The 12675-nt window shown below is 49.7% G+C and overlaps 1 protein-coding gene across 4 annotated transcripts in view; it reads left to right on the top strand.

Moving 5' to 3' along the window:
• ARID1A (AT-rich interaction domain 1A) overlaps positions 1–12675 on the top strand; it is a 78007-nt gene that overhangs the window by 61169 nt on the left and 4163 nt on the right. For 2 of the 4 annotated variants that reach the window (XM_080654825.1, XM_080654826.1), the window contains exons 9-19: positions 124–269; positions 360–469; positions 4795–5004; positions 7534–7741; positions 8902–9034; positions 9199–9374; positions 9738–9888; positions 9970–10107; positions 10190–10286; positions 10728–11619; positions 11974–12104. In XM_080654825.1, coding sequence (XP_080510951.1) covers positions 124–269; positions 360–469; positions 4795–5004; positions 7534–7741; positions 8902–9034; positions 9199–9374; positions 9738–9888; positions 9970–10107; positions 10190–10286; positions 10728–11619; positions 11974–12104 — 2392 coding nt within the window. The remainder of the gene's footprint in view (positions 1–123; positions 270–359; positions 470–4794; positions 5005–7533; positions 7742–8901; positions 9035–9198; positions 9375–9737; positions 9889–9969; positions 10108–10189; positions 10287–10727; positions 11620–11973; positions 12105–12675) is intronic. The other 2 variants (XM_080654827.1, XM_080654828.1) reach the window with 1 other exon arrangement.

Here is a 12675-nt window from a genome sequence, read left to right on the forward strand (position 1 = left end):
TGACTCACACAACCCTATGTAGCTCAAGTCCAAATCTGAGAGATTAGTGTTTCTAACTCTGGTCTCTCTCGTGCTCTCTCTCACTCTTTCTCTCTCTCTCTCTGTCCTCATCTTCTTTCTCAGGCCACCAGGCTACCCCAATATGAATCAAGGGGGTATAATGGGAACAGGACCTCCCTATGGACAAGGGATTAATAGTATGGCTGGCATGATCAACCCTCAGGGACCTCCATATCCAATGGGTGGAACCATGGCCAACAATTCAGCAGGTAAGTCCTAGTCATTGCTCAGCCCAGGGATTTCTTCCAGAGTGATCTTCGTGTCACAAGCCTATTAAAGAATATTTTTCATTTTTATAGGGATGGCAGCCAGCCCAGAGATGATGGGCCTTGGGGATGTCAAGTTAACTCCAGCCACCAAAATGAACAACAAGGCTGATGGGACACCCAAGACAGAATCCAAATCTAAAGTAATGATTTATATCTTGACTCTTCTCAACTTTCTGTCCGTGCTTTCCAGTGATAGGAAGGAAAAAGAAAAGGATGATTAGACTTTAGCCTTTTATGACACCAAATAGATAGTCTCAGATAAGGTTGTTTCCCCTTCTTATGAAGGGTCCCAGGATAGTAGCTCATTGAATTAGGTTTGAGTTAGTCTATGGGGTTCTGATGTAAAAAAACATAATGATCTCACAGCTGCCTGTTACAGGAGAAACTCGAGGTCCAGTGCACAAAATTCGTGCACGGGGAGTGTGTCCCTCAGCCCAGCCTGCACCCTCTCCAATCTGGGACCCCTTGAGGGATGTCCAACTGCCCGTTTAGGCCCAATCCTAAACGGGCAGTCGGATATCCCTCTCACAATCCAGGACTGCTGGCTCCCAACCCCTCACCTGCCTGCCTTCCTGATTGCCCCTAAGTGCTTCTGCCTGCCAGCCTGATCACCCCCTAACCACTCCCCTGCCAGCCTGATTGATGCCTAACTGCTCCCCTGCCAGCCTGATTGCCCCTAACTGCCCTCCCCTGCAGGCCTGGTCACCTCTAACTGCCCTCTCCTGCAGGCCTGGGTCCCCCTCAACTGCCCTTCCCTGCAGGCCCAGTCGCTCCCAACTTCCCTCCTCTGCCAGCCTGGTCACCCCTAACTGCCCTCCCCTGCAGGCTTGATCGCTTCCAACTGCCCTCCCTTGCAGGCCTGGTTCCTCCCAACTTCCCTTCCCTGCTGGCCTGATCGCCCACAACTGCCCTCCCTTGCAGGCCTGGTCCCTCCCAACTGCCCTCTCCTGCTGGCCATCTTGTGGTGGCCATCTTATGTGTTGGAATGACAGTCAATTTGCATATCTTTTATTAGATAGGATAGGGGCCTGGTGCACGGGTGGGGGCTGGCTGGTTTGCCCTGAAGGGTGTCCCGGGTCAGGGTGGGGGTTCCCTTGGGGCATGGGGCGGCCTGGCCAAGGGGCCTATGGTGGTTTGCAGGCCGGCCATGCCCCCCAGCGACCCAAGTGGAGGCCCTGGTATCTGGGATTTATTTATCTTCTATAATTGAAACTTCGTAGCCTTGAGCAGAGGCCAGGGCTGGCCAGAGCAGGCGCATTGCCAGGGAAACACAAACCTCCTGCTCGCTCCATGGCCATAGCCATCTTGGTTGGGTTAATTTGCATACTTGCTCCTGATTGGCTTGTGGGCGTATCGGATGCATGTTTCTCTTTTATTAGTGTAGATACCAGATCTGCATTGTAGAATTCTCTATGAAACTGTGCCCCCTGTCCTTGTGCATTGTTAGATGGTATATAACATGGGCAACAAGTTGCTCTTCCCTTCCTGGACAGTACTAAGAACAGCAGGAATGGTTGGTGTCCTATCCTCCTATCTAATAAAAAGGGAATATGCTAATTGACCATCACTCCGTCACAAAGATGGCTGCACCCACAGCTGAGGCCAAGTTCCCATAAGGAGCCTTAACAAGCAATCAGCAGGGACCTGAGGCAACGCCCTCCCCCACCCGCATGGGGCTTGACAGGGGACCTCGGGCTGCGCCCCCACCATGGCGTCAGGCTGGGGGACCTCAGGCCGCACCACCCACCCCAGTGCCAGGCCAGGGGGACCTGAGGCCACACACCCCCGCCCAGCAGGGCTTGACCGGGAACCTGAAGGTGCGCTTCCGGTCCTGGTGCTGGGCTAGGGGACCTCAGGCTGACCCCCTGCCCCAGCGCCAGGTTGGGGACCTCAGGCCGCGCCCCCCACCAGGTGGGGTTTGACAGGGGACTTCAGGCCGCACACTGACCACCAGGGGGCAGATGCTTAATGCAGGAGCTGCCCGCAGGCCCCAGGCCAGCCAAGGCGGGTGCCAGCCGGCCCACCACCACCACCACCACCACCATCATCTAGCCCAAAGGGGGTGGGGGGCGGCCGGCCAGGTCTGGGTCTCACGCGATTTTGAGGTGCATGTGGGTAAGCAGGGACTTGACTCTGGGTCCCATGGTGTGCCCCAGACTCTGACAGGAGGAAGGTTTTCATATACATTTTACTAATTTTCTTTCATCTCTGACACTTCTATTATAGAGAAAGGGCAAATAGCAATATTAAATTATTTCCTCTAATTAATCCCCTTTTAATGTGCACGAATTTCGTGCACCAGGTCACTAGTCTTATATAATAAAAGGCTAATACGCAAATTGACCGAACGACAGGTTGTTATGACACGCACTGACCACCAGGGGGCAGATGCTTAACGCAGGAGCTGCCCGCAGGCCCCAGGCCAGCCAAGGTGGGTGCCAGCCGCACCCCCACCCCCCACCACCACCACCACCACCATCATCATCATCCTGCCAGTTGTCCCACAGAGGGAGGCAATGCCTGGCGGCTGCAATGGCAGTAAGGGGCGGGACCGGCAAGCGGACAACCAAGGTGGGTGCCAGCGGGTCGCCCCACAAATCGGCCCTGGTCACCAGCCAGGCCTTGGGACCCTACCCATGCACGAATTTTGTGCATTGAGCCTCTAGTATTCTATAAAATGGGAAATGAGGCAGGTGGAATTTGGTCCTTGGCCTCCCTGTAGGCTGGTACAGAGTATGCTGGCTGTTGGGCCATGTGGCAACCTGGGGACCTGTTCAGTATTTGAGTCATTTAAAACATTTCTGCCCTATGTCATACCTCATTTTCCCTATTTTATAAAGTAGGGGAAATTAAATATCATAGGAGCCACCTTCTATGGACTTCCACTTCTGGCTCCCAGACCCTATTAGCCATCCTGTCTTCAACAGGATACCATCCAAAGCCTTTCAGGCATTTGAGAGTCCCTTTCTTGAGAGTAGGTAAAGTTTTTCATTTCAGTCCATCCCATTGTCTCAAGATCATGATTTGAATTTCTTGAGTTCTCTGAAACAGTCTATAAAACTGTGTCTAGCCCTAACTGGTTTGGCTCAGTGGCTAGAGCAGGGGTGGGCAAACTTTTTGACTCCAGGGCCACAATGGGTTCTTAACCTGGACCGGAGGGCCAGAACAAAAGCATGGATGGAGTGTTTGTGTGAACTAATATAAATTCAAAGTAAAGGAGCGGAGGGGAGAGCAAGAGAACCCTCTGCTCTTTCGGCTCTGCGGGCTGGATAGAACAGCCGAACAGGCCACTAGTTTGCCCACGGCTGGGCTAGAGCGTCGGCCTGCAGACTGAAGGGTCCCAGGTTCGATTCCGGTCAAGGGCATGTACCTTGGTTGCGGGCACATCCCCAGTAGGGGGTGTGCAGGAGGCAGCTGATAGATGTTTCTCTCTCATCGATGTTTCTAACTCTCTATCCCTCTCCCTCTCCATTCCTCTCTGTAAAAAATCAATAATATATATATTTTTTTTTTTATTTTTTTTTGAAGTGTGTCTAGCCCCTGCCAGGGCTCAGTTGGTTGGATTGTCATCCTGTACACCAAAATGGTTGTGGGTTCAATCCCCAGTCATGGTGCATACAGGAGGCAGCTGATCAATATTTCTCTCTCTCTCCCCGCCCCCTTCCCTCTCCCTTCTTCTCTCTCTGTGAAAATCAATAAAAACATCCTTGGGTGAGGATTTATTTAAAAAGAGTGTGTCCAGGTCCTGAGTAAGTAGTGTGGGTAGTGGTGTAGTGATATTGATGTCAGCTGAACAAGGATTTGACACTCAGCCCTGCTACTTGAAAGCTATGAGATCGTAGACATGGCCTCCTTGTGCCTGCTTTTTTATCTTTTAAGAGGAAGATAATTTATAATGCCTAATATGTAAAGGCATCTAGCATAGCACCTAATGTATAATATACACTGAGTGGCCAGATTATTATGATCTCTGAGCACATAATAATCTGGCCACTCTGTGTGTGTGTGTGTGTGTGTGTGTGTGTGTGTGTCTGTGTGTGTGTGTGTATGTATTAGAGGCCCGGAGCATGAATTCGTGCATTGTTGGGGTCCTGCCAGCCTGGCCAGTGGGAGGGGACATGGGCGGTTGGCCGGCCTGCCTGCTGGTCAAACTCCTGGTAGAGGGGACAATTTGCATATTAGCCTTTTATTATATAGGATATACACTGAGTGGCCAGATTATTATGCATTCAGAGATCATAATAATCTGGCCACTCAGTGTATATAGTTGGTATTTCCTTCCTTTACAGGAAGAAGGTCTACCTACCTATCTTTTGGCCTTTCAGCCTTACAAAGTCAGGGCAGGTGATAGTAACCACCCCAGAATAAGAAGCTTTATCACTGCCCTAATTAAGGAACTTCTAAGACCCTTAAAATAGTCTTTGAATCTAACCAGTTCCTAAGAATCTTGACCTGTCCCTTCCAGAAATCCAGTTCTTCTACTACAACCAATGAGAAGATCACCAAGTTGTATGAGCTGGGTGGTGAGCCTGAGAGGAAGATGTGGGTGGACCGTTACCTGGCCTTCACGGAGGAGAAGGCCATGGGCATGACAAATTTGCCTGCTGTGGGTAGGAAACCTCTGGACCTCTATCGCCTGTATGTGTCTGTGAAGGAGATTGGTGGATTGACTCAGGTGAGTGCCTAGGACTTGGCTTCCCCTGTGGTTTCAACAAGCCTCTCTCAAGATACTCAGTGGCTTTACCTGGCTTTACCCTCTCCTGCTCTCTGAGTAACATACTGACAGACCTGGGAGCAAGGGCTTCTAGAAAATAAGGCTTCCAAAAGGCTGAGACTTCCCTGGGTAGGATGAAGTATTGGCATTACATTTACATGTCTGGGGTCCCACTGGTTTACAAAGATGGGGAAAGTCTGTGGACAATTCTGATTCCATGGGAGACAGTCTGGAATAGTAGACAAGAGCAAGATTCAGAGAGAGAGGCCTGGTTTTGAAACCTGTCTTAGCCATTTATATGTGACCTCAATAAAGATTCGTAACCACTCAGCCCTAACATTTCTTATTTGTAAAATAGTGACAGTATATCCTGCTAGACTGTCTAAAGCTAGAAGTAATAAAGCTTTCAGCAAGATTTCTTCCACATAAATTGGTCTGCAAGATGGCCCAGGGGCAGCCAGAGTAGTTGCTGACCCTTTCCAGGAAACTTTGCAGTAAAGAGATTTCAGGAGCTATTGAATAGAAATTGTTTGTGAAGGGGGAAGTAGGTGGGAAATGGTGTTTAATTAGTTACTCTGCATGGGCGACAAGTGAATGAATTCATCTCTGCTATAAACATCTGAACTGAATACCACCGTGAGCCTTGCCTCTGCCCTGATACCTTACCGCTTAGTTTTACTCTCAGCCCAAGAGGCAAACAGGTGAGGCAGTGCTGACAGCACACTGTGGCTTGCAAACTTTCCTCCAATGTGTGTTCTGTAGTCATCAGACCAGGAGCCTGCTGTTGGTCCTGAGTTTGTGGCTGAGCTCAGGGAGTTGTGGCTGGGAGGGATATATTCCAAACTTTCTAAATCAGAAGAGGAAAACAGCTGTCACCAGCAGAAAAGAAAGTGATTGGAATGAAGCCAACCAACAGTCAGTTATGAATTCCTTCTCCCTTCAGGCTTAATTTCCCTCCCCCACAAAGGAAAACAAAACAAAACAAGACACGTGTGCACCGCCACATAAGTGGCGTGGGAAGCAAAGCCACAGAGGCTTCTGAAGTGACCCTGAGCTTATTCCTGCCGTTCTCCTTGGTGCTAGTTCTCATACACAGGCCTCTCCTGCCTGTAAAGAAAGGGAATATTGGGTTAGGTTTGGCATACTTTTCATTGTGTGGGCGTCTGAACTTAAGATGAGTTAGTACAGAGAGAATCCCAAAGCCTAGGCCTGTGTTAGTTTACAAAAGGATGCCAGCCTTTTAGATGCTGTGTTGTAATTGAACTCTAAAGACAGTGCAGAGGAGAAAGAGTGCTGTTAGAAGTTAGTTTGTGAAGGCTCCAGAAAGGCAAAAGATAAGTTCTGAGCTTTTTTGAAAGATTTGTATGTAGGGTTTAGGTGGAGGGAGGAGCTATTTCAGTTGACTGGCCCAGGTGGCCTGGAGATGAGAAGTCTGGGATGTACCCTACCAACACCATCTCCAGCCTTCAAAGCTCAGCTCAGCTCAGTTGTTACCTTCTCTAGGAAGTTTTCCTGGTCACCTTCCCTCCATCTAGATTGTTCTTCTCTTTGCTTCCTTATCACTCTTCTCTCTGGTATCATTAGTACCAGGTCAACAGGTATCACAACATACTGAATTTCCTTTGTGGATTGGGACTGGAAAGCCAGTGTTTCCCGTCCCTGAGAGGCAAATAAGCATCTATGATAATAAAAGTGTAATATGCTAATTAGATTGGATGTCCTTCCGGATGAAGCCAGGGCGCCAGGGGAAGGAAGGCGTACTCTTAAACGAATTTCATGCATCGAGTCTCTAATAGAATACATGAAGAAGGAGACCTGCCTGGCTAGAGCAGGAAGGGTAACTAAAGGGGTTGGGAATGGTGTGTCCGAAAGCTGAGGAAAGGAGGCAGGACTAGGCTGGCTTCTGGGAAGGCACAAAAGAAGTCACAGGGCCCCGAGCATCTGGGTAGTCAGAACAGTGACTGGTGAGGGAAAGGGGCTTGTAGTTACACGTCACTGAGATGCAGGGGAGTAGAGAGGCACAAGAATGTCAAATTTGCACGGAGCCTCATACTGGGCGGAAAAAATGTGAAAAGCCCAGTTTTACAAAGTAAGTCAAGCAGGGTGATGTTGATTACCACACATCCCCATTTTATAAAATGTTCATTTTTATTGGTACATTGAAAATAGGATTTGGATTTGATGGTGATTGCACATACTTTTTCAGCAGTACACATGTGTACGGACCATACCTTCTTAATTCTGTTCTCTAATAGTGATGTGAAATTTGTCCTGATAGTTGCAGTGATCTGTGGGATAGAGCCTACTGAGAGTAGAGGAAAGCCAGCACAAATTCAGTGTTTATTGTGGATTGTCCACCAAGTGGAGTTAATAACTTTTGTGGTTAACTGAGAATTGTGATTCCACAGGAGATGGGTGCCTAGTAGTCTGGTGGGGGTTGGGACTTGTGGGCAGGAAGATGTACCCTGGCTTTTCTGGTTGCTTGTGCAGGTCAACAAGAACAAAAAATGGCGGGAACTTGCAACCAACCTCAATGTCGGCACCTCAAGCAGTGCTGCCAGCTCCTTGAAAAAGCAGTACATCCAGTGTCTCTATGCCTTTGAGTGTAAGATTGAACGTGGAGAAGACCCTCCCCCAGACATCTTTGCAGCTGCTGATTCCAAGAAGTCCCAGCCCAAGATCCAGCCTCCCTCTCCAGGTAGGGGTTGGGTGAGCTCCACCAAGGCTCACACTTCAAGGGTAGTATTCAAGTATCCAGTCTCCTTGTTCACCAACACCTGCCACCAGGGATGTATGCTCTGCTCTGCCCTGGCCTATCACACAGGACGTAATAAGTTGGCAGACTAAAGAGCAGGCTGTGGCGACTCCCTTGGGAAGTAGTCTGCAGCAACCCTTAAGTTTTAATTTTCATTGTGTACCTGGCATCTTGCCAAATGTTTGTAAACTAGAGAGTGGGAGGGATATCAGAGGAGTGGGGGAAACTGACAATAGCAGTGAGGCAAGACCATCTGGGAGCTTTGGCCCATTGATGTCAGTGCCTTAGAATGCAGCTCAGACTAGAGCCCTGAATTCCCCGAAGAGCTGAGATGGTAATGAATGGGAAGGAAGTGGTGGGGAGAGGATATGAATGGAACTCTGATGGGAGTGCCTCTGCCAGTCCTCCTTTCTGAGAGGAGTCCGGGCCCTGGGCAAGCATGGGAAGGGCAGGACTCCTAGAAGATTGCTGTAAACACATGTGCTCTGGTGTTGACCTCGGAGGGTGTAATGAGTGCCTGAGATGACTCATCAACTGGAGAGGCCCAAGCAGTGGGATATCTGCTTCTGGAAATGGTAACTAATGGAAACATTAATTACTGGTGATTCTGCGCTCTTCAGCTTAGAGGAACATTTAAACCTGAGTGGTGACACTGCTAGATGCTTCAGAATAGGAGCTCCTAGGCTCCTAATGTGCACTGCTGGTTTGGGTCTCCCTACCCACGATTCCAGGGGCTTTGACTGGGAGCTTATCCATCAGCATTACATGGTGAGACCCAATCCTTGGAGGGAAGTAAAGTAGTCAGGGAAGCTGGCAGAGATTCAAGGGGTCAACAGCATGGTGATGGCCGCACCACACCACTCCTATTCTCCAAATGTGAAACAGCAAGTACCATGATAGAGCCCTCAAGTTCCCTGACCTGGCCTTGAGATTCTCTGTGGAGAAAGGTGATTTAGGCTTTAAAGAACTAGCTTTTAAAAAACTAAAAAACAAAACAAAAAACTAGCTTTAGCCTTATAACAGTGTTTTCTGAAGAGATCCCAGGGTGTATGTTTCTGTGAAAGTTAAACACTTCCCTGCTCACCCTTCATCTCTGTTCACAGCTGGATCAGGGTCTATGCAGGGGCCACAGACACCTCAGTCAACCAGCAGTTCCATGGCAGAAGGGGGAGACCTGAAGCCACCAACTCCAGCATCTACACCACACAGTCAGATCCCTCCCTTGCCAGGCATGAGGTAAGGCCACAAGCAGGGCAGGTGGTTTGGGGAACCCTAGGCAGAAGTCCATGAGCTTCTATGCAGCCAGGTGACTTTGCTATCCAGCCAGTGACTTCCATGTGTCCTGTGTTATCAGTGGAATTGCTTTATTTGGGATTTAATTGCCTTTTCTTGTTCTGGAGCAGGAGCAATTCAGTCGGGATCCAGGATACTTTTCCTGATGGAAGTGACCCCACATTCCAGAAACGGAATTCCATGACTCCAAACCCTGGGTACCAGCCCAGTATGAATACCTCTGACATGATGGGTCGCATGTCCTATGAGCCAAATAAGGATCCTTATGGCAGCATGAGGAAAGGTGACCAGTTGCTGTTGGCCTTGTACTTTTGAGGACAGAGCCAGGGAAGTGGGGTGATAGCTTGAGAGTAGTTCAGGGTTCTGGTCAAGCCATCCTCTGAGATAAGGCATTGTTAAACCTAACTATCCCTCTTTATCTCCGCCTCCTTGTCTTCCTCTCCCTGGTCTCACCTTTTTATCCCTTAACAAGTACGTGTTCTCTACTGAATAAGGCCTCTTTAGATCTCTGTTTTAAACCTGTCAGGAAAACAAAAGGAACAACCTTGAGCTCTGAAGAGGGCATGGGTCTTTGGGGCAAGCAAAGTGTAGACTGCTAGGCTTGCTCACCTACCAGTTTGCTCACTGCCTGCCTTTCTACACCCAGCTCCAGGGAGCGATCCCTTCATGTCCTCAGGGCAGGGCCCCAACGGCGGGATGGGGGACCCCTACAGCCGAGCTGCCGGCCCTGGGCTGGCAAATGTGGCAATGGGACCACGACAGCACTATCCTTATGGAGGTCCTTATGACAGAGTGAGGTAAGCATGACCCCCACTCCTGTCTCACCCTAGAACCCCACAGCTATAGTGGACTCAACATGCTTCTTCGCTTTTGTTTAGGACGGAGCCTGGAATAGGACCTGAGGGAAACATTGGGAGCACTGGAGCCCCACAGCCGAATCTCATGCCTTCCAACCCAGACTCGGGGATGTATTCTCCTAGCCGCTACCCCCAACAGCAGCAGCAACAGCAGCAACGGTAAGTGAAGCCTGGTCTCAGTGCCCCTGTGCCTCTGGCTTTGCCATTTCCTACACTGATCCTGTTTTTCTCTCTGCTGCAGACATGATTCCTATGGCAATCAGTTCTCCACGCAAGGCACCCCTTCCGGCAGCCCCTTCCCCAGCCAGCAGACCACAATGTATCAGCAGCAGCAGCAGGTGAGGAGGGTGTCGGGTGGACTGACACACAGAGAGCCAGTTAGAAGAGTAAGGTGGAAAGTCTAAGCAGCTCCCTAGATACTTTGGTGGTCTTCTCCCACCCAAGTAGACAGCTCTGCCTAAGGAGCCAAGTCCACAATCTCTTCTCTGTTTGGAGTCCAGTCCAGTTTCTAGTTCTCCAATGGGGACTAGAAACAGGCCTTATTTTGATTTTTGAATTTTTCTTTGTTTTTCTACTTACAGCAAGGGAGAGCCAGAAGGGAATAGAAAATGATTCTTGCTTTCAGAGATAATTTGTAAACATTATTCCTTTGTTCTCTGGGAGTCTGTGTCTTCTCAAGGGGCAGAAGCAAGTCCAGTGTCTGGTATCGCCAGCCATCTTGGCAGCTATGGTTCTTGAGTGCAAAGTATTAACTTCCCCTCTGATTGTTCCTGTTTTAGAATTACAAGCGGCCGATGGAGAGCACATATGGCCCTACTGCCAAGCGGCACGAAGGGGAGATGTACAGTGTGCCATACAGCACTGGGCAAGGGCAGCCCCAGCAGCAGCAGTTGCCCCCAGCCCAGCCCCAGCCCGCCAGCCAACAACAAGCTGCCCAGCCTTCCCCTCAGCAAGATGTGTACAACCAGTATGGCAATGCGTATCCTACCACTGCCACCGCTGCTACTGAGCGCCGGCCAGCAAGTGGCCCCCAGAACCAGTTTCCATTCCAGTTTGGCCGAGACCGTGTCTCAGCACCCCCTGGCTCCAGTGCCCAGCAGAACATGCCACCACAAATGATGGGTGGCCCCATACAGGCATCTGCTGAGGTTGCTCAGCAAAGCACCATGTGGCAAGGGCGTAATGACATGACCTACAATTACGCCAACAGGCAGAGCACGGGCTCTGCCCCCCAGGGCCCTGCCTATCATGGTGTGAACCGAACAGATGAAATGCTGCATACGGATCAGAGGGCCAACCATGAAGGCTCATGGCCTTCCCATGGCACACGCCAGCCTCCATATGGTCCCTCTGCCCCCGTGCCCCCCATGACAAGGCCCCCTCCTTCCAACTACCAGCCCCCACCAAGCATGCAGAATCACATTCCTCAGGTATCCAGCCCTGCTCCCCTGCCCCGGCCAATGGAGAACCGCACCTCTCCTAGCAAGTCTCCATTCCTGCACTCTGGGATGAAGATGCAAAAGGCAGGGCCCCCCGTACCTGCCTCTCACATAGCACCTGCCCCTGTGCAGCCCCCCATGATTCGGCGGGACATCACCTTCCCACCTGGCTCTGTTGAAGCCACACAGCCTGTTTTGAAGCAGAGGAGGCGACTCACCATGAAAGACATTGGTAAGGAAACCTCTCTGATTGGGTTGTATAATCTGCCCCTTTCCATGTTGTCCTTTGTTCTCTGTACGACATTCTGGATGAGGTTAAATCTGGTTGTGTTGACTAAAACAGAACCAAAGAAATTTGAGTAAGGAAGAAATCAGCTGATTTTGGCTTTTACTTAAAGGAATTGCTATACAGTGATGTCCTAAGAGGGCCTAGAAGCCATGAGGAGCAGATGTGGGTCATCTTTCAGATAGGAACTGCCTCCATTTGTTACCTTCATAGTAACCTGACTGATGGGCCAGCACTCGGGTTGACCACCTCCCACCAACCTAGGCTTGGTGGATGGATGACATGGAGGTTTTGTTTCAGGAACTCCAGAGGCATGGCGGGTAATGATGTCCCTCAAGTCTGGGCTGCTGGCAGAGAGCACATGGGCATTAGACACCATTAACATCCTGCTGTATGATGACAACAGCATCATGACCTTCAACCTCAGTCAGGTGAGTACAGGTGCCTGGGGAAGGTTGGAAGTTTGGGAGGGCCTGGGATCTTATTTAAGCTGATGATGCTAAGTGACACAGGGAATTAAGCTATCCCCAGCCAATATGGTCACCTCTACCTTGCTCTCTCTCTGATACCTTCCTTGCCAATACGTTGCCACTGGCCATTGGCTCAGAATACTGAAAACAATAATAATTTGTGTGAGGTATCAGGATTGAAAGAGAATTTGAGAGAAACTCTTTGGTATCAGTAAGAAATGCAGATTCTGTTGATGTCAGCAAGGACACCCATGTTTTCTAGACTACCAAGAAGAACCTGTGGTCTTCATCAGCAAACAGAATAGTTTCTTTTCCCTTTTTTTATTTCACCCACTCTGAATAGAAGAGATCTTTGTTGATCCCATTTTCCTAAGGTGTAGAATGGGAAGTGCTGGGGGCCAGGGAGCAGTGGAGGTTAATGATGTTCTTGCAAAGGTGATTCTCCAGGCCCTCTCTCCACAGGACATGCATCTTGAGTTTTCCCAGTAACTCTTTCTTTTGATCATTCTTAGTACCTACCAACCAACCCATC

This window comes from Plecotus auritus (genome assembly GCF_963455305.1).
Source record: "Plecotus auritus genome assembly, chromosome: 2".
Taxonomy (NCBI): Eukaryota; Metazoa; Chordata; class Mammalia; order Chiroptera; family Vespertilionidae; genus Plecotus; species Plecotus auritus.